This window comes from Rana temporaria, chromosome 10 (genome assembly GCF_905171775.1).
Source record: "Rana temporaria chromosome 10, aRanTem1.1, whole genome shotgun sequence".
NCBI classification, from domain to species: Eukaryota; Metazoa; Chordata; class Amphibia; order Anura; family Ranidae; genus Rana; species Rana temporaria.
Window position 1 is genome coordinate 140,715,113 of NC_053498.1, and position 24,874 is coordinate 140,739,986.

The 24,874-nt window shown below is 49.4% G+C and overlaps 1 protein-coding gene across 4 annotated transcripts in view; it reads left to right on the top strand.

Annotated features, from left to right (window-relative positions):
- The first annotated feature begins 1,429 nt into the window (after nucleotides 1-1,429).
- The window catches only part of FEZ1 (fasciculation and elongation protein zeta 1), an 81,286-nt gene continuing 57,841 nt past the window's right edge, over nucleotides 1,430-24,874 (top strand). For 2 of the 4 annotated variants that reach the window (XM_040326433.1, XM_040326434.1), the window contains exons 1-2: nucleotides 1,430-1,681; nucleotides 21,573-21,933. In XM_040326433.1, coding sequence (XP_040182367.1) covers nucleotides 21,626-21,933 — 308 coding nt within the window. In that variant the 5' untranslated portion in view covers nucleotides 1,430-1,681; nucleotides 21,573-21,625. The remainder of the gene's footprint in view (nucleotides 1,682-21,572; nucleotides 21,934-24,874) is intronic. The other 2 variants (XM_040326435.1, XM_040326436.1) reach the window with 1 other exon arrangement.

Here is a 24,874-nt window from a genome sequence, read left to right on the forward strand (position 1 = left end):
CTACGCCGCCGCAACTTTGCTTTGTGAATACTGCACATGCCTGTCAAAGTTGTGGAGGCGTAGCGTAAATAGGCGCTCCCTACGTGAATCTGGGCCACTGTGTGTACCGGGCATTAGGCTCGATTCACACCTATGCATGTTGCTTTTGAGTGTTTTTGCAGTGCTTTTTGCGGTGCTTGCTGCATTCTTCGACAGGTGTTTTTACCGCGATTTGCGTTTTTTTTTCTATTTTTTTTTTTTACATTTCCTTTAACAACCAGCTATAAACAGGTTAAAAAAAAAACGCAAACCTCAAATTGCGGCAAAATCGCGGTACTTGCGTTTTGGATGCAGATCCATTGAATTCTATTACATGCAAAACGCTGCTTTTTGCGGAAAAAAAACGCAGAGGCACAAAAAAGCATTGACGTGAACGTGTTCCATTGGAAACCATGTTAAAAAATGTCCCTGCATTTCTGCAAAATGCATCAAAAAATGCATTAGTGTGAATGGAGCCTTAGGGCCAGATTCACAGTGAGAGTACGCCGGCGTATCTACTGATACGCCGTCGTCGGATCTTAGATGCAATACTTCGGCGCCCGCTGGGTGGAGTTTGCGTTGTTTTCCGCGTCGGGTATGCAAATTAGCGATTTACGACGATCCACAAACGTACGCGCGGCCGTCGCATTTTCTAACGTCGTCTGTAGTCGGCTTTTTCCGGCGTATAGTTAAAGCTGGTATTTTGCGGCGTATAGATAGACTTGCCATGTTAAGTATGGCCGTCGTTCCCGCGTCGAAATTATTATTATTTTTTTTGCGTAAGTCGTCCGTAAAAAAGGGATGGACGTAACTCACGTCTAAGTTAAAAAAATGACGTTGTTGCGACGTCATTTCGCGCAAAGCACGGCGGGAAATTTCTGGACGACGCATGCGCAGTTCATTCGGCGCGGGGACGCGCTTCATTTAAATGAAACCCGCCCCCCTGATCGCCGATTTGAATTCCGCCGCCAGAAATACACTACGCCGCCGTAACTTACGGCGCAAAATCGCTGAGGATTCGAAATTCCGCCAGGTAAGGTACGGCGGCGTAGCGTATCTCTGATACGCTGCGCGGATCCAATTCTCTCTGGATCTGGCCCTTTAGAGAGGCATTTTTGTTGGATTAGACGGTGCAAATTATTTTAAGTACGGCCGGCAGCGTGAAGGTCCTGAAATTCCATCACCCATCCAGTAAATTTAGCCCCCCGTCTCCCCGATTCCATTGGTGTATTGGGATAAGATTGATGCCCCCCCCCCCCCCCTCTTCTCTCATTGAGGACAATTGAGGCTGTGATTGCAGTGAATTAGACACATCTCACTGCTTCTATCTGCTGCTATTCATGCTCCTGCCTATCTCTTGCTTGCTCTGGGAGGTGACTACACTCTTGTCAACAGTGTGGTGGAAGTGATAAATATTCATGAGCAGCTGAGGCAGGGCTGTGCCTCTGGATTGCTTCTCCCAGGCAGCAAAGACTGACTGAGCCATCATCACCATTGTACGCTCTCTATCTGCTTCTCTTTTCTGTTGCAGGGAATTTACTAGAAGACGGCAGGAGAAAATACATGGAATAGGATGCTCGTCTAAGCAAGAACGCCGATTGTTTACCGCGAGCTTTATTCTGATGCGGAGAAGATTGTGACTGGATCTTTTGCTATCTTGCAGGTGCTGTACCGTCATTATACTGCTTCAAATCCCCCCCCCCCCCCCCCTCTCAATGTCAAATTGATTCTTTTCTTTGCAGTTTGCATTTGCCTTGTCTGTACAGGTCATACTCTCGAGGGCCTTGAAGGTCTTGACGGTTCTCTGGAACCGGCATGTGGTCCTTGGATGCTGTAGTGGGGGGGTCAGCATCATCCTGCAGTCACCGGCTCCCTTACCATCTAGTAGTAACCGTCTTGCCGCTGCTGTGCAGCAAAATTGTTGGTATCAAGTCATATTTTCTGTGTACAGGTCATACTCTCAAGAGGGCCTGTGGCTTTGCAAGGTCTTGAAGGTTCTTAGATGCTGGTGGAACCGGTGTGTGGTCCTTGAATGCTATAGTGGGGGGTCAACATCCTCTTGCAGTCACCGGCTCCCTTACCATCTAGTGACCGTCTTGCCGCTGCTGTGCAGCAAAATTGTTGGTATCAGATCATATTTACTATCTACAGGTCATACTCTCAAGAGGGCCTTGAAGGTTCTTGAATGCTGGTGGAACCGGCGTGTGGTCCTTGGATGCTATAGTGGGGGGTCAACATCCTCCTGCAGTCACCGGCTCCCTTACCATCTAGTGACCGTCTTGCCGCTGCTGTGCAGCAAAATTGATGGTATCAGGTTTATATTGTCTGTGTACAGGTCATACTCTCAAGAGGGCCTTGAAGGTCTTGAAGGTTGGTAGATGCTGGTGGAACCGGTGTGTGGTCTTTCGATGCTATAGTGGGGGGTCAGCATCCTCCTGCAGTTACCTGCCTCTCTTACCCTCTAGTGACCACCTTTTGTGCAGCAAACTTGTTGGTATCAGCCAGGTCATATTGTCTGTGTACAGGTCATACTCTAAAGAGAACCTGTGGCAATGTGTGGTCCTTGTATGAGATAGTAGGGGGTCAGCATCCTCCTGCTGTCACCGGCTCCCTTACCTTCTAGTGACCACCTTTTGTGCAGCAAAATTGTTGGTATCAGGCAGGGCTGCTGATAGGGGGGGGGACCACCAGCCCTCCTGTAGGGGGCCCCAGCACACAGAGGGGCCCGGACAGCAGGAGGATCGATGAAGAACAATTCCCTCCATGTCTCTCACCCAGGTTTCTCCCCCTCTCGTCAGGTAGGCTGTATGGGGCCCCATGATTCCTAACAGCGGCCCTGGTATCAGGTCATATTTTCTGTGTACAGGTCATACTCTCAAGAGGGCCTGTGGCTTTGCAAGTTCTTGAAGGTTCTTAGATGCTGGTGGAACCGGCGTGTGGTCCTTGGATGCTATAGTAGGGGGTCAGCATCATCCTGCAGTCACCGGCTCCCTTACCTACTATTGACCATCTTGCCGCTGCTGTGCAACAAAAATTGTTGGTATCAGGTGTGTGATACACAACACGGCAAATGTAATGTGACCTGCGTGTTGTAACGTGATAGATGCGGGGTAGACGTGGAAGGCTGTATGTCATATTTAATGTGCTCCAGGTTAGCTGCATCAGGCAGGACCAGACAGGTAGACATGCAAAGCCGCGATCACTTACGTGTTTCTTGCTCATCACCATTTTTTTTTTATTCTTCATTAACCCTTCATCTAGGGTTGTCTCCTCCATTCCTTTTAAAACCCGAACACATAATAATTACTCACTTGGTGCCTTATCTGCATTAACCACTTAAGACCCGGGCCTTTATGCAGGTTAAGGACCTTTCCCCTTTTTGCGATTCGGCACTGCGTCGCTTTAACTAACAATTGCGCAGTCGTGCGACGTGGCTCCTAAACTAAATTGGCGTCCTTATTTTCCCACAAATAGAGCTTTCTTTTGGTGGTATTTGATCGCCTCTGCGGTTTTTATTTTGTGCGCTATAAACAAAAATAGAGCGACAATTTTGAAAAAAAATGCAATATTTTTTACTTTTTGCTATAATAAATATCCCCCAAAAATATATAAAAAAACTTTTTTTTCCCTCAGTTTAGGCCGATACGTATTCTTCTACCTATTTTTGGTAAAAAAAATGGCAATAAGCGTTTATCGATTTGTTTGCGCAAAATTTATAGCGTTTACAAAATAGGGGATAGTTTTATTGCATTTTTATTAATATTTTTTTTTTTTACTACTAATGGCGGAGATCAGCGTTTTTTTTTTTTATGACTGCGACATTATGGCGGACACATCGAAAAATTTTGACACATTTTTGGGACCATTGTCATTTTCACAGCAAAAAAAGCATTAAAAATGCACTTATAAGACCCCTTTCACACTGAGGAGTTTTTCAGGTGGTACAGCGCTAAAAATAGCTAAAAATAGCGCTGCTATACCGCCTGAAAAACTGCATACTCAATGTGAAAGCCCGAGGGCTTTCACACTGAGGCGATGCGCTGGCGGGAGAGAAAAAAATCTCCTGTCAGCAGCATCTTTGGAGCGGTGAGAGGAGCGGCGTGTATACTGCTCCTTCCCATTTAAAACAATGGTAAACCGCGGCAATACCGCCCGCAATGCGCCTCTGCAGAGGCGCATTGCGGGCGGTATTAGCCCTTTATCGGCCGCGAGCGGGGGTTAATACCGCACCGCAATCCCGGCGGTATAGGGGCCTTACTGTGAAAATGACAATTGCAGTTTAGGAGTTAACCACCAGGGGGCGCTGTAGGGGTTATGTGTGACCTCATATGTGTTTCTAACTGTAGGGGGGCGGAGCTGGACGTGTGACGTCACTGATCGCCTTTCCCTATATCAGGGAACAGACGATCAATGACACTGCCACTGTGAAGATAGGGGAAGGTGTGTTTACACTCACCTCTCCCCGTTCTTCAGCTCCTGTGACCGATCGCAGAACACCGGCGGCGATCAGGTCCGCGGGTCCCGCGGCCACGGTCGCGGAGCTTCGAACTGGCGGCGCTCGCGACCCCACGGCTGGGTTTAAAGGGCCACGTACAGGTACGTGATTGTGCCCAGCCGTGCCATTCTGCCGACCTATATCGGCGTGAAGGGGTCCTTGAGTGGTTAAATCAGCCTCAGAACCTGTTTAATTAATATGTGTTCAGGTTTAAAGGGATGAGGAGGCAACCCTTCTGCATATACTACAGGAACGGCATCAGGGTTAAAAAAAACAATTACTTGTCTCTTTCAGTGAAAACTGCGTGTGAATTCTGGGGGCCGGGGGGGGGGGGGGTAGCGGGTGGCATTATGAGTAATGATGGAGGAGAGATGATTGTAGTATACTGCCATGTTTGCAGTGCATTCCTCTTGCCAAGGATTCAGGCCTGCAAAAAAAAAAAAAAATTGATAGGCTTTTTCCCAAGCCAAAAAAGGCTGCGGCTGTAGACGTAGCAGTGAATTTTTCTGGAAATTAAACAATAATAGACACGGGGACTCCTGTAGGCCTTAAGCTCTAGTGCAGCCTTGTTTAACCAGGGTGCCCAGAGGTGCCTTGAGGTTTCTTCAGGGGTGCCTTAGCAAAATGCCTAATAATTGCCCAAAAATTGTATACAAGCCAGCGGCTGCCTTTTGGTTACACAAAGCCACAGGTTTTCATTGTGCACCAGTGGCGGCCGGTGCTCAATTTTTTTTTGGGGGGGGGGGGCAAAGGAAAAAAAAATTGCAGCCTCACTGTGCCCATCAAATGTAGCCACTGTGCCATCAATTGTCACCACTGTGCCATGCCATCAAACGCAGCCACTGTGCCATCAATTGTCACCACTGTGCCATGCCATCAAATGCAGTCACTGTGCCATGCCATCAAACACAGAAACTGTGCCATCAATTGTCACCACTGTTCCATGCCATCAAACGCAGCCACTGTGCCCCTCAATTGTCGCCACTGTGCCAATTGTCTCCACTGTGCCCTTGTCTCCACTGTGCCCATTGATGCCACTGTGCCCTTTAATTGTTGCCACTGTGCCCATTGTCACCACTGTGCCCATTTTTGTCACTGTGCATGTCACTGTGCCCTTTAATTGTTGCCACAGTGCCCATTGTCACCACTGTGCCCTTTGTCACCACTGTACACATTGATGCCACTGCGCCCTTTGTCGCCTCTGTGCCCATTGTCGCCGCTGTGCCCTGTAAAATGCACTTACCTTACTCCTTCCACGTCCCTCGATGTCCTCTCCCGCCTTGGTGACGCTTCAGCCAATCAGGTTACCGATAACCAGAATCGGGGAACCTGAATGGCTGAGACGGACGTCAGTCTTATCCAAGGGACGCAGCCCCCTTCCTTTCCGAGGATAAGACATCCAGGAGCCGAGGGCTGTACTCGGAAAGCCTATCCGCTGGCTCTGATAGGCACTTCCGCACAGCCAACCAGCTGCCGTTATTCAGGTGGCCGGCGCTCAAGTTCCGTCCATCTGAATAGACCAGCGGCAGCTGGCAACAATAACATACATTCATGCAATGCATCAATGTATGTTATTTGCGAGAGCCAGAGGGGGCGGCGCATTTTAAGAAAACAAAAATCTTAAAGGGCCCGTTTTTTTTTGTGACTACAGGAGGGGGGGGGGGGGGGAACATTGGAGTACTAATCTGTACCAGAAGAAGAGAAACATTGGAGTACTAGTCTGTACCAGGAGAAGAGAAACATTGGAGTACTAGTCTGTACCAGGAGAAGAGAAACATTGGAGTACTAGTCTGTACCAGGAGAAGAGAAACATTGAGTACTAGTCTGTACCTGGAGAAGAGAAACATTGGAGTACTAGTCTGTACCAGGAGAAGAGAAACATTGGAGTACTAGTCTGTACCAGGAGAAGAGAAACATTGGAGTACTAGTCTGTACCAGGAGAAGAGAAACATTGGAGTACTAGTCTGTACCAGGAGAAGAGAAACATTGGAGTACTAGTCTGTACCAGGAGAAGAGAAACATTGGAGTACTAGTCTGTACCAGGAGAAGAGAAACATTGGAGTACTAGTCTGTACCAGGAGAAGAGAAACATTGGTGTACTAGTCTGTACCCGGAGAAGAGAAACATTGGAGTACTAGTCTGTACCAGGAGAAGAGAAACATTGGAGTACTAGTCTGTACCCGGAGAAGAGAAACATTGGAGTACTAGTCTGTACTAGGAGAAGGGAAACATTGGGGTACTAGTCTGTACCAGGAGAAGAGAAACATTGGAGTACTAGTCTGTACCCGGAGAAGAGAAACATTGGAGTACTAGTCTGTACCAGGAGAAGAGAAACATTGGTGTACTAGTCTGTACCAGGAGAAGAGAAACATTGGAGTACTAGTCTGTACCAGGAGAAGAGAAACATTGGAGTACTAGTCTGTACCAGGAGAAGAGAAACATTGGAGTACTAGTCTGTACCAGGAGAAGAGAAACATTGGAGTACTAGTCTGTACCAGGAGAAGAGAAACATTGGAGTACTAGTCTGTACCAGGAGAAGAGAAACATTGGTGTACTAGTCTGTACCCGGAGAAGAGAAACATTGGAGTACTAGTCTATACCCGGAGAAGAGAAACATTGGAGTACTAGTCTGTACCCGGAGAAGAGAAACATTGGAGTACTAGTCTGTACCAGGAGAAGAGAAACATTGGAGTACTAGTCGGTACCAGGAGAAGAGAAACATTGGAGTACTAGTCTGTACCAGGAGAAGAGAAACATTGGAGTACTAGTCTGTACCAGGAGAAGAGAAACATTGGAGTACTAGTTTGTACCAGGAGAAGAGAAACATTGGAGTACTAGTCTGTACCAGGAGAAGAGAAACATTGGAGTACTAGTCTGTACCAGGAGAAGAGAAACATTGGAGTACTAGTCTGTACCCGGAGAAGAGAAACATTGGAGTATTAGTCTGTACCAGGAGAAGAGAAACATTGGAGTACTAGTCTGTACCCGGAGAAGAGAAACATTGGAGTACTAGTCTGTACCAGGAGAAGAGAAACATTGGAGTACTAGTCTGTACCAGGAGAAGAGAAACATTGGAGTACTAGTCTGTACCCGGAGAAGAGAAACATTGGAGTACTAGTCTGTACCCAGAGAAGAGAAACATTGGAGTACTAGTCTGTACCAGGAGAAGAGAAACATTGGGGTACTAGTCTGTACCAGGAGAAGAGAAACATTGGGGTACTAGTCTGTACCAGGAGAAGAGAAACATTGGTGTACTAGTCTGTACCAGGAGAAGAGAAACATTGGGGTACTAGTCTGTACCAGGAGAAGAGAAACATTGGAGTACTAGTCTGTACCAGGAGAAGAGAAACATTGGAGTACTAGTCTGTACCCGGAGAAGAGAAACATTGGAGTACTAGTCTGTACCAGGGGAAGAGAAACATTGGAGTACTAGTCTGTACCCGGAGAAGAGAAACATTGGAGTACTAGTCTGTACCAGGAGAAGAGAAACATTGGAGTACTAGTCTGTACCAGGGAAGAGAAACATTGGAGTACTAGTCTGTACCAGGAGAAGAGAAACATTGGAGTACTAGTCTGTACCAGGAGAAGAGAAACATTGGAGTACTAGTCTATACCAGGAGAAGAGAAACATTGGAGTACTAGTCTGTACCAGGAGAAGAGAAACATTGGAGTACTAGTCTGTACCCGGAGAAGAGAAACATTGGTGTACTAGTCTTACCAGGAGAAGAGAAACATTGGAGTACTAGTCTGTACCAGGAGAAGAGAAACATTGGAGTACTAGTCTGTACCCGGAGAAGAGAAACATTGGTGTACTAGTCTGTACCAGGAGAAGAGAAACATTGGACTAGTCGGTACCAGTTTGAAAAAGTGTATTTGCTTTGGAAGAATAAACAACCTCTTATGTTGGGTGTTCTCATAGGTGTGCGCAGGGGGTGTGCCAGGGCTACCCTAACCACCGTTTCCCCCTACTGCCCCACAGTGCTGCTGGCTTCCCTCCTCTCTCCCCCCGGATGCTGCGGGGGCTTTTTTTCTCAGAAAGTAGGTGCAGGAACTCTACCCTTCTCCCTTCTGGGTCACTCTTCATCTCCACCGCCTACCCACTGCCAAGCATGCCCTTGGTCCCACCCCCAAGCATGCCCCTTGGTTCCACCCCCAAGCATGTCCCTTGGTTCCACCCCCAAGCATGTCCCTTGGTTCCACCCCCAAGCATGTCCCTTGGTTCCACCCCCTACCCACCCCCAAGCATGCCCCTTGGTTCCACCCCCTACCCACCCCCAAGCATGTCCCTTGGTTCCATCCCCAAGCATGTCCCTTGGTTCCTTCCCCCCTACCCACCCCCAAGCATGTCCCTTGGTTCCACTCCCCTACCCACCCCAAGCATGTCCCTTGGTTCCACTCCCCTACTTACCCCCAAGCGTGTCCCTTGGTTCCACTCCCCTACCCACCCCCAAGAATGTCCCTTGGTTCCACTCCCCTACCCACCCCCAAGAATGTCCCTTGGTTCCACTCCCCCCCCTACCCACCCCCAAGAATGTCCCTTGGTTCCACTCCCCTACCCACCCCCAAGAATGTCCCTTGGTTCCACTCCCCTGCCCACCCCCAAGAATGTCCCTTGGTTCCACTCCCCTACCCACCCCCAAGCATGTTCCTTGCTTCCACTCCCCTACCCACCCCCAAGCATGTCCCTTGGTTCCTCCCCCCTACCCACCCCAAGCATGTCCCTTGCTTGCACTCATCTACCCACTGTCAAGCATGTCCCTCGGTTCCTCCCCCCTACCCACCCCCAAGCATATCCCTTGGTAGCTCCCCCCTACCCACCCCCAAGCATGTCCCTTGGTTCCACCCCCAAGCATGTCCCTTGGTTCCACTCCCCACCCACCCCAAGCATGACCCTCCCAGCAAAAATAGTTCCTCTACCAGCAACAATAGATCGTCATGCAAAAATAGATCCCTATCAGTGACAATAGACCCTCCAGCACACCCCAGCACCCATTTGCCATTACATACATTCAGTGCAGGAGGTGCCAGAACTGCGTTCCCCCTGAAAAAAAGCCCTGCTCAAGACTGTCCATAATTTTTTAAGGGTGCCTCGAGACCGTCCATTAATTTTTATAGGGTGCCTCATGACCGTCCATTAATTTTTATAGGGTGCCTTAAGACCGTCCATTAATTTTTTAAGGGTGCCTTAAGACCGTCCATAATTTCTAAAGGGTGCCTCGAGACCATCCATCATTTTTAAAGGGTGCCTCGAGACCATCCATCATTTTTAAAGGGTGCCTCGAGACCATCCATAATTTATAAAGGGTGCCTCGAGACCATCCATCATTTTTAAAGGGTGCCTCGAGACCATCCATAATTTATAAAGGGTGCCTCGAGACCGTCCATCATTTATAAAGGGTGCCTCGAGACCGTCTATCATTTATAAAGGGTGCCTCGAGACCGTCCATCATTTTTAAAGGGTGCCTCGAGACCGTCCATCATTTTTAAAGGGTGCCTCGAGACTGTCCATCATTTTTAAAGGGTGCCTTGAGACCGTCCATCATTTTTAAAGGGTGCCTCGAGACCGTCCATCATTTTTAAAGGGTGCCTCGAGACCATCCATAATTAATAAAGGGTGCCTCGAGACCATCCATAATTTATAAAGGGTGCCTCGAGACCGTCCATCATTTATAAAGGGTGCCTCAAGACCGTCCATCATTTATAAAGGGTGCCTCGAGACCATCCATAATTTATAAAGGGTGCCTCAAGACCGTCCATCTTTTTTAAAGGGTACCTCGAGACCATCCATAATTTATAAAGGGTGCCTCGAGACTGTCCATCATTTTTAAAGGGTGCCTTGAGACCGTCCATCATTTTTAAAGGGTGCCTCGAGACCGTCCATCATTTTTAAAGGGTGCCTCGAGACCGTCCATCATTTTTAAATGCTGACTTGTCTAAAAAAAGGTTGAGAAACACTGCTGTAGAGGATACGGGATTGTCGGGTTTGTGTACAGTCGTATTTGTCTTTTCCCTGGAGGGGGGTTTTCACCGCACTGATGTAATGTACAAAGTAATTACAGAAATGATTTGCTGTCATTAACCACTTGCTTACCGGGCATTTAAACCCCCCTCCTGCCCAGACCAATTTTCAGCCTTCAGCGCTGTCGCACTTTGAATGACAATTGCGCGGTCATACAACACTGTACCCAAATGAAATTTTTATAATTTTTTTCCCACAAATAGAGCTTTCTTTTGGTGGTATTTGATCACCTCAGCGGTTTTAAATTTTTGTTAAAAATGTTTTAAATTTTTTTATAACATTTTGCAAACAGGAAATTTTTCTCCTTCGTTGATGTACGCCGATGAGGCTGCACTGATGGGCATCGATGGGCGGCACTGATGGGCATCGATGGGCTGCACTGATGGGCATCGATGGGCTACACTGATGGGCATCGATGGGCTGCACTGATAGGCATCGATGGGCTGCACTGATGGGCATTGATGGACTGCATTGATGGGCATTGATGGACTGCATTGATGGGCGCCAATAAGGTGGCACTGGTGGGCACTGATAAGCGGCACTGGTGGACTGGTGTGCACTGAGAGGTGGCACTGAAGAGCATTGATAGGTGGCACTGGGGGGCACTGAGAAGTGGCACTGATAGCTGGCAGTGATGGGCACTGATTGGTGGCAAAGTGCACTGTCTTTTAGTAAATCATCCACATCGTGCTATAGTAGCCTATATGACTGCTTTGAGGCCTAGTGCTGATCTAACAGTTTTTACTCCACAAGAGCGCCACAAAAGTCTGGTCAGGCGGCACCTGAAATATTAATGGGGGGCGATTTGTTTAGTTGTTTTTAAAATAAACATGTCATACTTCCCTGCTCTGTGCAATGGTTTTGTACAGAGCAGCCCCGATCCTCCTCTTCTTGGGTTCCCCACTGGCGCTCTTGGCCCCCCCTCCTGCCAAGTGCCCGCAGAGCAAACAGCCTGCTGTGTGGGGGGCACCCGAGCAGGCTCACTCCAGAACCACTGCATAGCTGGCCATTCAGACACAGAGCTGCAGTTCAGCCTTGCCCCCTCTCTCTTTTGGTTGGCTGACTGGCTGTGATTGACTGCTGTCTCAGCCAATGAGGTGGGAGAGTCCTCGGAGAGCCTAGGCTCTCATACACATCGCTGGATTGAGAGGGGGCTTGGGGGGTCTGCTGCACACGGAAGTTTTTTTTTACCTTCATGCATCCTCTAGAATGCATGAAGGTAAAAAACCTTGAGCCTTACTGAGTCATACTTACCTCCACTGTGCAGTTAGTTTTGCACAGAGTGACCCCGATAATCGTCTTCTGGGGTCCCCAGGCGGCGCTCACGGCTCCTCCACGCATCGGTTAACCCCCTGGGAGAAGCGCTCTCCCAGGGGGTTACCTTGCGCGCACTCCCCGGAGTCCAGCATTTGTGCTCGGCCCCCCGGGACCCGCATTTTTGGATTTGATTGGTCTGGTGCTGGCCTCGGCTTACTCACAGTAGTCTCCAGTAACAAGGTGGATGGACCCCTAGTGGCGACAGCTTCCCCTTTCTACCTCTGACCACAGCTGGTTCCCCCTCCAGGTGATCCGTTACTTCTGGTTGGACTGCGGGTCAGCAGTCCCAACCCTACGCTGATCTCCTGCTTTTGGATAGGCCTCAGACAGCCTAGCAGCCAGGTGTCCCTGGGATTGGCCTCAGACAGCCTAGCAGCCAGGTGTCCCTGGGATAGGCCTCAGGCTTTCGGCCTAGCAGCCCGAGGCAGCAGTGTTGCCAACCTACCAGATTGAAATTTACTGACACAACACCCAAGATTTACTGGCACAGCCAAGCTTTTACTGGCATTTCCAAAAGTTACAAAATTACAGTTTTAAGTGCAAATTAAAACACTCCGTTACCCGGGTGTTTCCGAGCCTTTCTAAAGGTTTTCCAAGGTCAGCCGAGCTGTCCTCTGGCCCTTTCCGAGTGTTTCTGAGGCTCTCCGGCACCCCCCACCTCTGGCCACATGCGGTATTGCATGCCATTGAAGTCAATGCAGAACAAATTATTTTCGTTTCCATTGACTTCTATGGGGAAACTCGCTTTGATATGCAAGTGCTTTGGATTACGAGAATTCTCCTGGAACGGATTATGCGCGTAATCCGAGGTTCCACTGTACATTGCTTGTTTGCTGCAGAATGTTCTGCAGTCCTATGACTATGGTAGGTCTCTTGGACTTTTCCCTTCATGAGCATGGCACGCTATAAATTTTCGCACGTCGTTGTTTTTCCCTATTGCTCACAGAAAGGGAACTCTTTTCGCCTTTTTCAATATGAAGTAACGTATTTATCGGCGTATACCGTGCACTTTTTTGCCCTGAAAATCTGGGCAAAATCGTGGGTGTATACGTCGATACCCGCTTTCCCGCGCAGAGTTTGAATACTGCGCCGACATAAACCGAGCGCAGTACACTCGTGTATTGTCGGGCAGTCTCGGCTCCTCCCGCGCTGACGTCCTGGACGTACAGGACGTCAGCGCGACAGTAGCCGAGCATTGCCGACAATACACGAGTGTACTGCGCTCTGTATATGTCGGCGCAGTATTCAAACTCGGCGCGGGAAACGAGCGGGGAGGACGCGAGGACGCCGGACCCGACGAAGAGGGCACCCGAAGCCGCAGAAGGACGCCGGACCCGACGAGGCCGCCGATGGACGCTGCGCAAGACACCAAAACTGTAAGTACAAAAAACTTTTTTTCCACAGGATTCGGGGCAACTTTAGGGGTGCGCGGTATACGCGGGAGCGCGCTATACCGCGATAAATACTGTAGTTTACAGTCACTGCACTACTTGCATGGGTCACATGGTTTTACCTCAGTTTTGTCCTTCTTGCTGCTTACAGTGGTTTAGCTACCTCCAGCCGTATTCAGCAGCTGATTTGTGAGTCCCCAAGGGCCCTCTTGGTGTGTTTATTTACGTTTTCTATTGAAGTGCAATATGTCAGATCTTAAATGAAAAGCTAGTGGTCCTGCGGGCCTCTTCAGCCCATGATCCACATCTCCAGGGGGGGTCTGCAGTGTTCTTCCTCAAGGACCTGATGCTGGTAGCCTGGATCGTTGTTCCCACACGCCTCAGAGTCTTCCTTGGCATCCTTCTAGATCAGGGGTCTCCAAAATTTTTAAACAAAGGGCCACTTTATTGTCCTTCAGACTTTAAAATAGTGCCAAAGGCCAGATAAATGCAAGCAAAGGGCCGCATCTGGCCCCCGGGCCGCAGTTTGGAGACCACTGTTCTATAACAAAAAACAAGACAAAACATGAACCCAACTGGGTGACCCGGGAACTGAATGTCATTCATGTGTATCACTTACTTTTTTTTGTCTAATAAATTGAAATATTTTTAAAACAAGTAGCATAGGGAGCGGGACCCAACAGTTTTTTGGAAAGGTTTGCAATTAATAATCACTTGTAATCGGCTTATACAGTAACATTATGTTTTTTTGAGTGCTTTAGCCTTTAGTATATCATCCAGCGCCTGAATAGACTGACAGATATGCTGCACATTGCTTTTGTTCAAATTTATACAGAAAATGATCCTGTGCAGTATTTCAGAGATAATACAGAGCTGATTAATGATGAATAGGAGCTCAGAAGAGGATCGGGGGATGTGATTGAGTATGTGTCTAGCACTTTGTATTTCTATAAGTGTATTATGTTGTCTGACTCATGCAGTCATGTTGCCTTGTATATTTCCATTTCTTGGGAGCCATTGCTTGTTTCCCAGATAGCAAACAATTGTGCTGCAAGTTTGAAAATGACTTGCTGAGCTATTGCTAGACTTGCCGGGCTTCACAAGTAAGTGTGTTGCACAATTGCAGCAAGCAGGGGCGGACTGACCCATCGGGCTCTCGGGCCCCATGAGAGGCCACTTGAAGCGGCTGGAATAATAATACCGCTAATGGCGCGCTGCTCCCCGCCAGCCCCTCCTTCCCTCCCATCCACCGCAGGTGCTTGTACTGTACGCGGCATCACCTGGGATGGACGAAAAGAGAGGAGGGGCCGGCGGGGAGCAGCGCACCGCTAGCGGTATTATTACAGGCATCGGGTGAGTGTCCCCCCGTGTGCTCTTCTCCCCCCCACAGTGTCCCCCTGTGTTCTCTCCCTCCCCCCACAGTGTCCCCCTGTGTGCTCTTCCCCCCCCCCACAGTGTCCCCCTGTGTTCTCTCCCTCCCCCCACAGTGTCCCCCTGTGTGCTCTTCTCCCCCCCCACAGTGTCCCCCTGTGTGCTCCCCCCCACAGTGTCCCCCTGTGTGCTCTCCCCCCCCCCCACAGTGTCCCCCTGTGTGCTCTCCCCCCCCCCACAGTGTCCTCCTGTGTGCTCTCCCCCCCCACAGTGTCCCCCGTGTGCTCTTCTCCCCCCCACAGTGTCCCCCTGTGTTCTCTCCCTCCCCCCACAGTGTCCCCCTGTGTGCTCTTCTCCCCCCCCCCACAGTGTCCCCCTGTGTGCTCCCCCCCCACAGTGTCCCCCTGTGTGCTCCCCCCCACAGTGTCCCCCTGTGTGCTCCCCCCCACAGTGTCCCTCTGTGTGCTCTCCCCCACAGTGTCCCCCTGTGTGCTCTTCTCCCCCCCCACAGTGTCCCCCTGTGTGCTCCCCCCCACAGTGTCCCCCTGTGTGCTCCCCCCCACAGTGTCCCCCTGTGTGCTCCCCCCCACAGTGTCCCCCTGTGTGCTCCCCCCCACAGTGTCCCTCTGTGTGCTCTCCCCCACAGTGTCCCCCTGTGTGCTCTTCTCCCCCCCCACAGTGTCCCCCTGTGTGCTCCCCCCCACAGTGTCCCCCTGTGTGCTCCCCCCCACAGTGTCCCCCTGTGTGCTCCCCCCCACAGTGTCCCCCTGTGTGCTCCCCCCCACAGTGTCCCTCTGTGTGCTCTCCCCCACAGTGTCCCCCTGTGTGCTCTTTTCCCCCCACAGTGTCCCGCTGTGTGCTCCCCCCCACAGTGTCCCGCTGTGTGCTCCCCCCCACAGTGTCCCCCTGTGTGCTCCCCCCCACAGTGTCTCCCTGTGTGCTGCCCCCCACAGTGTCCCCATGTGTGCTCTTTTCCCCCCACAGTGTCCCCCTGTGTGCTCTCCCCCCCCCCCCACAGTGTCCTCCTGTGTGCTCTCCCCCCCCCCCACAGTGTCCCCCTGTGTGCTCTCCCCCCCCACAGTGCCCCCCTGTGTGCTCTCCCCCCCCACAGTGTCCCCCTGTGTGCTCTCCCCCCCCCCCCACAGTGTCCCCCTGTGTGCTCTCCCCCCCCACAGTGCCCCCCTGTGTGCTCTCCCCCCCCACAGTGTCCCCCTGTGTGCTCTCCCCCCCCCCCACAGTGTCCTCCTGTGTGCTCCCCCCCCCCACAGTGTCTCCCTGTGTGCTGCCCCCCACAGTGTCCCCATGTGTGCTCTTTTCCCCCCCACAGTGTCCCCCAGTGTGCTCTCCCCCCCCACAGTGCCCCCCTGTGTGCTCTCCCCCCCCACAGTGTCCCCCTGTGTGCTCTTCTCCCCCCCACAGTGTCCCCCTGTGTGCTCTCCCCCCCCACAGTGTCCCCCTGTGTGCTCTCCCTCCCCACAGTGTCCCCCTGTGTGCTCTTCTCCCCCCCACAGTGTCCCCCTGTGTGCTTGCTTTTTTTTCAAAATTGTCACTTTTTTTTTGTTTATAGCGCAAAAAATAAAAACCGCAGAGGTTATCAAATACCACCGAAATAAAGCTCTATTTGTGGGGGGGAAAAGGATGCCAAATCTTCCGGTGCTGAAGTGGTTAAACATTATGATTTAAACTTAGTGCTATTATTTTTCAGTCTCAGCTTATAATTCGGCATTCCGGCGACCCTGGCCCTGTCCCTGGAAGTGTTGGTTGCATGGCTGGGAGCCGCGGGCTGTTTACAGTTGGGTTCCTGTTGGGATGGACCTTCTATATGCTTCCTAAATAGTAGGCTATGCCCTATGGGCATTCCTGGGTCCTGAGCATTTTTGTTCATCTTTACGGGTCTTACTTATTGGCATTTTTATTTTTGTTTTGTTTATTCTTTTTGAAATGCTGTATTGTTCTTTCTTTTTTTTTTTCCTGTCCTGTTTATTCAAGATGTATTCTTCTCAGTGTTAAGCTGTAAATTCACATTGATTATCAATAAAACCCTTTGTAAAAGAAAAAATATGATTTAAATCAAGTCTTTTTACTGGTGATTTAAATCAAATCACATAAATTAAATACAATAAAACGAAAAGAATGATGCCATTTCTTACCTTCAGATAGTATGTTTTCTATAGAAGTCATGTAAGGTAAGGGGCCAATACAGGGGGGGACTGACAACTCATGGGGCCCCCAGGCTTACAGATGGCCACCAAGCCAGGAGGCAGTACAGAGGCGGGGCAGCTAAAATCTTGGGATTTTCACATCAAAAGCATGTCGGTTTTGGACATATCAGGGACAGATGTAAAAAAAACACAGATTTTTACATACTGTCCCTGGTTTTACTGAGCCTGGCAACCCTGATGGGGCCCCCTGGTGGCATGGGGCCCTTGGGCAGTGCCCGAGTGCCTCAATGGTCAGTCCGCCCCTGGGCTAATAGTATGTATTCTATAGAAGTCATGTAAGGAAAGGGGCCAATAGTATGTTTTCTATAGAAGTCTTGTAAGGTAAGGGGCTAATAGTATGTTTTCTTTAGAAGTCATGTAAGGTAAGGGGCAAATAGTATGTATTCTATAGAAGTCTTGTAAGGTAAGGGGCCAATAGTATGTATTCTATAGAAGTCATGTAAGGTAAGGGGCCCATAGTATGTTTTCTATAGAAGTCATGTAAGGTAAGGGGCCAATAGTATGTATTCTATAGAAGTCATGTAAGGTAAGGGGCCAATAGTATGTATTCTATAGAAGTATTGTAAGGTAAGGGGCCAATAGTATGTATTCTATAGAAGTCATGTAAGGTAAGGGGCCAATAGTATGTATTCTATAGAAGTATTGTAAGGTAAGGGGCCAATAGTATGTTTTCTATAGAAGTCATGTAAGGTAAGGGGCCAATAGTAGGTTTTCTATAGAAGTCATGTAAGGTAAGAGGCCAATTACCAAGCGCCGCATGAAAAGCTCAGATTTGATAGTAAAAGCTCATTAACTTTCTCCCTACGCGTTTCAGTAATTGTCTGACACTGCTGGGGGTGCATTCATAACCCCATTTAGCAAATCTTTTCCTTCAGTAAATGGGCACTGCAATTAGCTCATGTAATGTCAGTTGCGTAGGATATATTTATTTCTTGCAAAGTGCCAAAGTAATACAAATGACAGGATATTGGGTCAAGGGGCGGAATCGGATTAGCAATTGCGTTTCTTCAATTCTAACCCATCTCACTGCTAGTATTATAGATTCTCACAGTTGCTGGCGGTTTATTTGATATTTTACATTAGTCAGGTGAGAAAATGTCACTGCTATCATTCCAAATAACAATGTCACGCCACCCTAAGTGATGACAGGAAATGTCATTAGAGACACATAAGGATATAAGAATCCAGGATTTAATCCAACTGGTGGCCCACTCAGAACTAAAATATCTGCATAGCATACTAGCGCATTATGAATTACTTGCCTTAGGTCGAAGCCCCCGCAGCGGTCCTCGTACCTCGCTCCGGCCGGCGACATTGCTCCCAGAGTTACTTCCGGGTATCGTAGGCTCCGGGGCTGTGATTGGCCCGGAACCACGATGACGTCACTCCCATGCGTGCACGCGGTAGTCGCCGGTAACGGCGCACTCACTGAAGCAACAAAACGTACGTGCTGTTGCTGGGGGGGGGGGGGGGGGAGCACCTGTGTCATCGGCACATGCAGATGCATATCTTCTAAACCGTGCAGGTTTAGGAGATATGCTGGGTAGCTACAGGTAAGCTTTATTATAGGCGTACCTGTAGCAAAAAGTGGTTGTAATGGGTTTACAACCACTTTAATCCCATTGGGAACTTGTGGTCAATCCTCAAGAGGCGAGTTAACAAACAAATCTCACAAATTCTGACAAACTCCAAGCATTGATTCAGCAAGAATGGGGGGCTGTCATAGGCCAGGTTGTGGCCCAGAAGTTGATGACAGCGTGCCAGGGTGGAATTACAGAGGTCTTGAGAAAAAAGGGTCAACACTGCAAATATTGACTCTTTACATAAACGTCATGTGCCGTATTTTTCTACGTATAACGCGCATCGTGTTTAGAAAGGTAGTTTAAGGAGAAAAAAAAAAATGTAAATTTTTGCCCTGCGTCCATCGGCGGCCTTGTCTGGCGTCCGTCTGCGGCCGGGGTCCGTCCAGCCTTGTGGGTCTCCGTCTGCGGCTTCCTTGCGCGGGGTCCGTCCAGCCTTGTGGGTGTTTGTCTGCGGCTTTGGAGGTGTCCGTCTGCGGCCTTGCATGGGGTCCGGTGTCCGTCTGCGAGTCCATCCGCACCTTGCCTGGGGTTGCAGCGGTGTTTGTTTTTGGATTTGGCGCAGAGCCTAGAGGAGCCAGACTTCCTGTGTGTTCGGCTCCTCTCGGCTTCTCTCGGGTCCTCTCGGCTCCTCTCGCGTGGCTGCGGGCGGAGCCGAGCATGGCCGAGCCTAGCCGAGCCGAGTGCGCAGTACACTCGGCTCGGCTTCTCTAGGCTCCTCTCGCGTGGCTGCGGGCGGAGCCGAGCGTGGCTGAGCCTAGCCGAGTGCGCAGTACACTCGGCTCGGCTTCTCTCGGATCCTCTCGCGTGGATGCGGGCGGGGCCGAGCCTAGCCGAGTGCGCAGTACGCTCGGCTCTAGGCTACGGCACTCAGAGACAGCTGGGATCGGTGTATAACCCGCACCCACGATTTCCCCCTGATTTTAAGGGGAAAAAGGTGCGCGTTATACGCCGATAAATACGGTAATTGTCAATAAAAGCCTTTGACACTTATGAAATGCTTGTAATATTACGTCGGTACACCAGAGTAACATCTGACAAAAATTCTAAAAACACTGAGGCAGCAGACTTTGAGAAAATGGTGTCATTCTCAAAACTTTTGGCTACAGCTGTACAATAAAAATAGATATAAAATGACATTTTATAAATTGTGTAAGTATGACTCCATCGTCCAGCATGTGTTACTTGATAGCCTGGTACACAGCATGGCACTCATACGGGAAAAAAAGATATGCTACTACATTCTGAAACAAGTGTAGTGTTCTGGAACATTTTTGAAGGACATGTTTACTATGTCCCCCCCCCCCCCCTGATTTCAATATGCATTGGGGTTGATTTACTAAAATTGGAGAGTGCAAAATCTGGTGCAGCTGTGCATGGTAGCCAATCAATTCTACCTTCAGCTTGTTAATTAAAGTGACACTTAGGCCCCTTTCACACGGGGCAGTGGAGGTGCAGTGGTGGTATAGCGTTGCGATTTTTAGCACCTCTATACCGTTATATTTACCGTGATATTCGCAGATAGCGGTGCGGTTTTAACCCCCGCTATTGGCCGAAAAAGGATTAATACCGCCGGCAATGCGCCTCTGCAGAAGCGCATTGCCGGCGGTATTACAGCGGTTTCCCATTGATTTCAATAGGAAGGAGCAGTATAGGAGCGGTAAACACCCCGTTCCTATACCGCTCCAATGATGCGGCTAGCAGGACTTTTGGAGCGGTCCCGCTTCAGTGTGAAAGCATTCGGGCTTTCACATTGAAGACTACAAGGCACGATTTTTTCAGGCGGTATAGCTCTCTCCCGAGAGGGCTACCTTGCGGGCGTGCTCCCGTGTCATACAATCGGCGTCTATAGCTACCGATTGTATGACTCGGCCTCGCCCCCTCGGTGGCCACGTCATTGGATTTGAGTGACAGCAGCGGGAGCCAATGGCTGCGCTGCTATCAATATATCCAATGAAGAGCCGAGCAGCCATGGGGAGAATGACGCGGGATCGCGCCCTCTGAAATTTTGGGCTTAGGTAAGTAAAATGGGGGCTCGTGGGGCCGGAGACTGCAAAGTGTTTTTTCACCTTAATGCATCCTAAACACAAAGCTTTACAACCCCTTTAGGTTTGAGAAAAAAACTGGAAGCTGATTGGTTTCTATGCAGAGCTGCACCAGATTTTGCACTCTCAAGTTTTAGTAAATGAACCCCCTTTGCATGGTTGCTTTTGTGTTTACCTTTAAAAATAGATGTTTTTTGAGGTTATAAATCAGGGGTCTCCAAACTGTGGCCCGAGGGCCAGATGTGGCCCTTTGCTAGCTTTTATTTGGCACAATTTCCTTCCACTGATATGAGGAACTATTTTTCCCACTGACACCAACAATGGGGCACTATATCTTTTACCGCTACCAATGATGGGATACGCTTCCTCCTACTAATAGGGGGAATACTCCTCCTATTGACCACCAACCCTGAGGCCATATGTATTCTCACTGATGCTAGGCCTGTGACATTTTCTGCCCCTGCTGGCCACAATCCGACCCCCCTAAAGTCTGAAGGACAATAAAGTGGCCCTTTGTTTGAAAAGTTTGGAGACCCCTATTACCGTGTTTCCCCGAAAATAAGCCTGGGTCTTATAAACAAAAGACACGGTAGGGCTTATTTTCGGGGTAGGTCTTACCATGTAATGTGCTGTCTTCTCTCCCCCTCTCCCTCCCTGCCTGTCAGGAATCCCCAGTGTGAACTGAGTTAACATGCTTGTAAAATCCTATAATCCACTCTATTACAGTATTACATAATGTACAATGTGTGTGTTTCTGTAAAAAAAAATTGCCAAATACCTTCGTTATATGGCCGCTCTGTGCTTCTGTGACCCGCCAGAGCTCTCTTCCCCACAATTATATTACAGAAACACACACATTGTACATTATATAATACTGTAATAGAGTGGATTATAGGATTTTACAGGCATTTCAAACTAGGGCTTATTTTCGGGGTAGGGCTTATATTGCAGCCCTCCTGGAAAATAGCGCTAGGTCTTATTTTCGGGGTAGGTCTTACTTTCGGGGAAACACTGTATAAATTATGTCTTTCCTCATCTCACATACAGTACATTATGATTCCTTGCTTAGTTATATAGTTGTTGACTGACTTATGTCTATATTGTGTCCAAACAGGCAAACTGAAAGGGCCAGTCTCCTCCCAGCCTCCACCCCTGAGGTACTCAGAGATGGAGGCCCCCTTGGTGTGCCTGGATGAGGAGTTTGAAGATGTGAGGTCCTACTCCGAGGACAGGGAAGAGAAGTCAAGGAGTATCTACTTGTCACCCTCTCGACATCTGGAGGATGCCTCCCTCTCCGAGCTAGAGAACTTCAGCTCTGAAATAATCAGCTTCAAATCCATGGAAGACCTCGTCAATGAGTTTGATGAAAAGCTAAATGTTTGCTTTCGAAATTACAATGCCAAAACTGAAAACTTGGCCCCAGTAAAGAATCATCTGCAGATCCAAGAAGAGGAGGAACGGCTTCGGGACGAAGAGTAAGTAATATCAGTTTTCACTGTTGTCATTTTGATAAACCTGATGGCTAGTGACATAGCTGACAACCTCTTTTACTAACATAGCAAAAGTAGGATCAGATTGTATTACCCTCAGATTTAAAGCGGGAGTTCACCCGATTTTTTTTTTTTAACATTAGATTGATGCTCATTTTGTCAAGGGGAATCGGGTAGTTTTTTTAAAATCGAAGCAGTACTTACCGTTTTCGAGAGCGATCTTCTCCGCCGCTTCTGGGTATGGTCTTCGGGACTGGGCGTTCCTATTTGATTGACAGGCTTCCGACAGCCTTCCGACGGTCGCATACATCGCGTCACGAGTAGCCGAAAGAAGCCGAACGTCAGTGCGGCTCTATACGGCGCCTGCGCACCGACGTTCGGCTACTTTCGGAAAATCGTGACGCGATGTATGCGACCGTTGGAAGTCTGTCAATCAAGTAGGAACGCCCAGTTCCGCAGCCCATACCCGGAAGCGGCGGAGAAGATCGCTCTCTAAAACGGTAAGTACTGCTTTGATTTTAAAAAAACACCCGATTCCCCTTCACAAAATGAGCCTCAATCTAATGTTAAAAATTAACTTTTCGGGTGAACCTCCACTTTAAGCCAAGTCCATACAAACAACCTAATCAATGTTCAGATCTTCACGTGACCCCTTTGTTCATGGATGCAAAGTCATTAACAATGTAATAACACAAGATAGTGGTGCTGCTGCTCTCCATGACACCCACTGGATGGATGGAGGATCTTGAAATGACACAAAGAAGAGAGAGCGCAATCCGCCCTAGTGAAATCCCCATAAAAATTTGACATAACGCAATGCACTTACATGATGGCGTAAAAAAATAGGAATGTGTCATAAAAGGGGACCTGATAAAGAAGGCTAGGCCTCCGAAACGCGTTGTCTTGGCAACCATTATGCGCGTTCCTGCCTGGAAGTCTGGTTCCTGGTGTTTTGCGGAGGTTCGACATCAAGCATGGTGCCGGCTGGACCAGTAGCCGATGCACGCTGAGACTCGGCTCAGGCAGCTTCTGGGCTAACCCATCCTTCTGTGAGTCTCTTTGGACGCCATCTACCGTCATGGGCGTCTGCAAGGGGGGACAAATGCCACCCTGGAGCAAGGAACGATCCTAACTAATATGTAAAACGGCCAGCGGCCTCCCGCTGTCCGCTGACTAATTATTATTTTTTCTTGGAGAAAGTAGGCCGGGGGCAAGGTCGCAGCGGCCAGCCACCGACTAGCTGACGTACACTGTTGCATTCTGGAAGTTCTAGTCCGCACGCGCTCAAGTTCCCATTGGGTAGAGAAGCAACACAACCAGGAAACTACAACTCCCGGATCTTGGATGCAGGCAGAGGCAGGGCGTGCCAGGGAGTCGGGACCCATGTGACTGGCTTGGGCTGCAACTTTACATGACCCCAGGACAGGAGCATCACCTCCCAAGATTGAAGAAGACGTCCCCAGGACCCCCACATCCCATCTATCTCCCCTCCATACACCCAATTTACCCTGCCCTATTGCTCACCCAGTAACCTCAAGATAACCCTCAACACTGTGGTTCCTGCTGGCCGCTGGCCTGTAGGTCCTGCTGAGAACTAGCCATGGCCTGTAACCCACAGACAATATCCAGCTCCCAGCAGGACCCACAGGCAATGGCCAGTTCCCAGCAGGACCCACAGGCCATGGCCAGTTCCCAGCAAGACCCACAGGCCAAGGCCGGTCCCCAACAGGACCCACGGGCCATGGTCAGCTCCCAGCAGGACCCACAGGCCATGGCCAGTTCCCAGCAGGACCCACAGGCCATGGTCAGCTCCCAGCAGGATCCACAGGCCATGGCCAGTTCCCAGCAGGACCCACAGGCCATGGTCAGCTCCCAGCAGGACCCACAGGCCATGGTCAGCTCCCAGCAGGACCCACAGGCCATGGTCAGCTCCCAGCAGGACCCACAGGTCATTGCCAGCTTCCAGCAGAACCTATAGGCCAGCAGCCAGCAGGACCTACAGGTCAGTAACCAGTAGGACCCACAGGATGCTGACTTTCATCATCCAATCTTATGCAAGCAAAAATGCTGTCTTTTTTAAAATATTTTTCTTTCACGTGATTGGGTACTCTTTACAAAGTGAAGCTTTACCTCATTTACTAATCCCTGGAGAAACTGCACAGTCTATTTGCCTTTAGTAAATCAACCCGTATGTGCGGCCCTTTGGTGATGTCAGGGGCCGTATTGGAGGCTCAAGAGTTGACAAGCACTACTGTAGTTAGAAAACAGGATGTGGTGAACAAAGCTATTAGTTCAGAGCATTGGCCGTTGTGTTGAGTTCGGAATCCATGGTTAGATGTGTAACTTGCACGCTGGGACTTCTATTTTTTTTTGCAACTGTGGTTATATACAAGTTGTCTTTGAAGTATTTTCCAAATTGTGTCTTTGCCTGTGCCCAGGGCCTTTGTCCTGGCAGAGTAAGCTGTTTCGTATCTAATCTGCTGGCAGTGCACTGTGTCTGTGGCACAAACATCTGCCATGCTTTTCTAATTATTATGTATAATGGATGGGGAATCGACGACAACAACAAGAGCATATGCCTGCGTATTTGCTACGGTGAGAGCTGTATTGACCATTGGCCACCGGTTAGCCTGTTTCTCGCATAAGAAAAGTATAATATTTGCACACTTGGAAGTTGCAGAAGCAGGCAGCCATGTTTTTCTGCAAACCCCGGGGGCGCGCATCGCGGCGATCGTTGTTGCAGGGTGTCAGTCTGACACCTCGCAACACCAATCTAGGTAAAGAGTCTCGCACGGAGACTCTTTACCACGTGATCAGCCGTGTCCAATCACGGCTGATCACGATGTCAGACGCGAGTAGAGGAGAGCCGATCGGCTGCTCCGCTGACAGGGGGGGGTTTGTGCTGATCGATTATCAGCACAGCCCC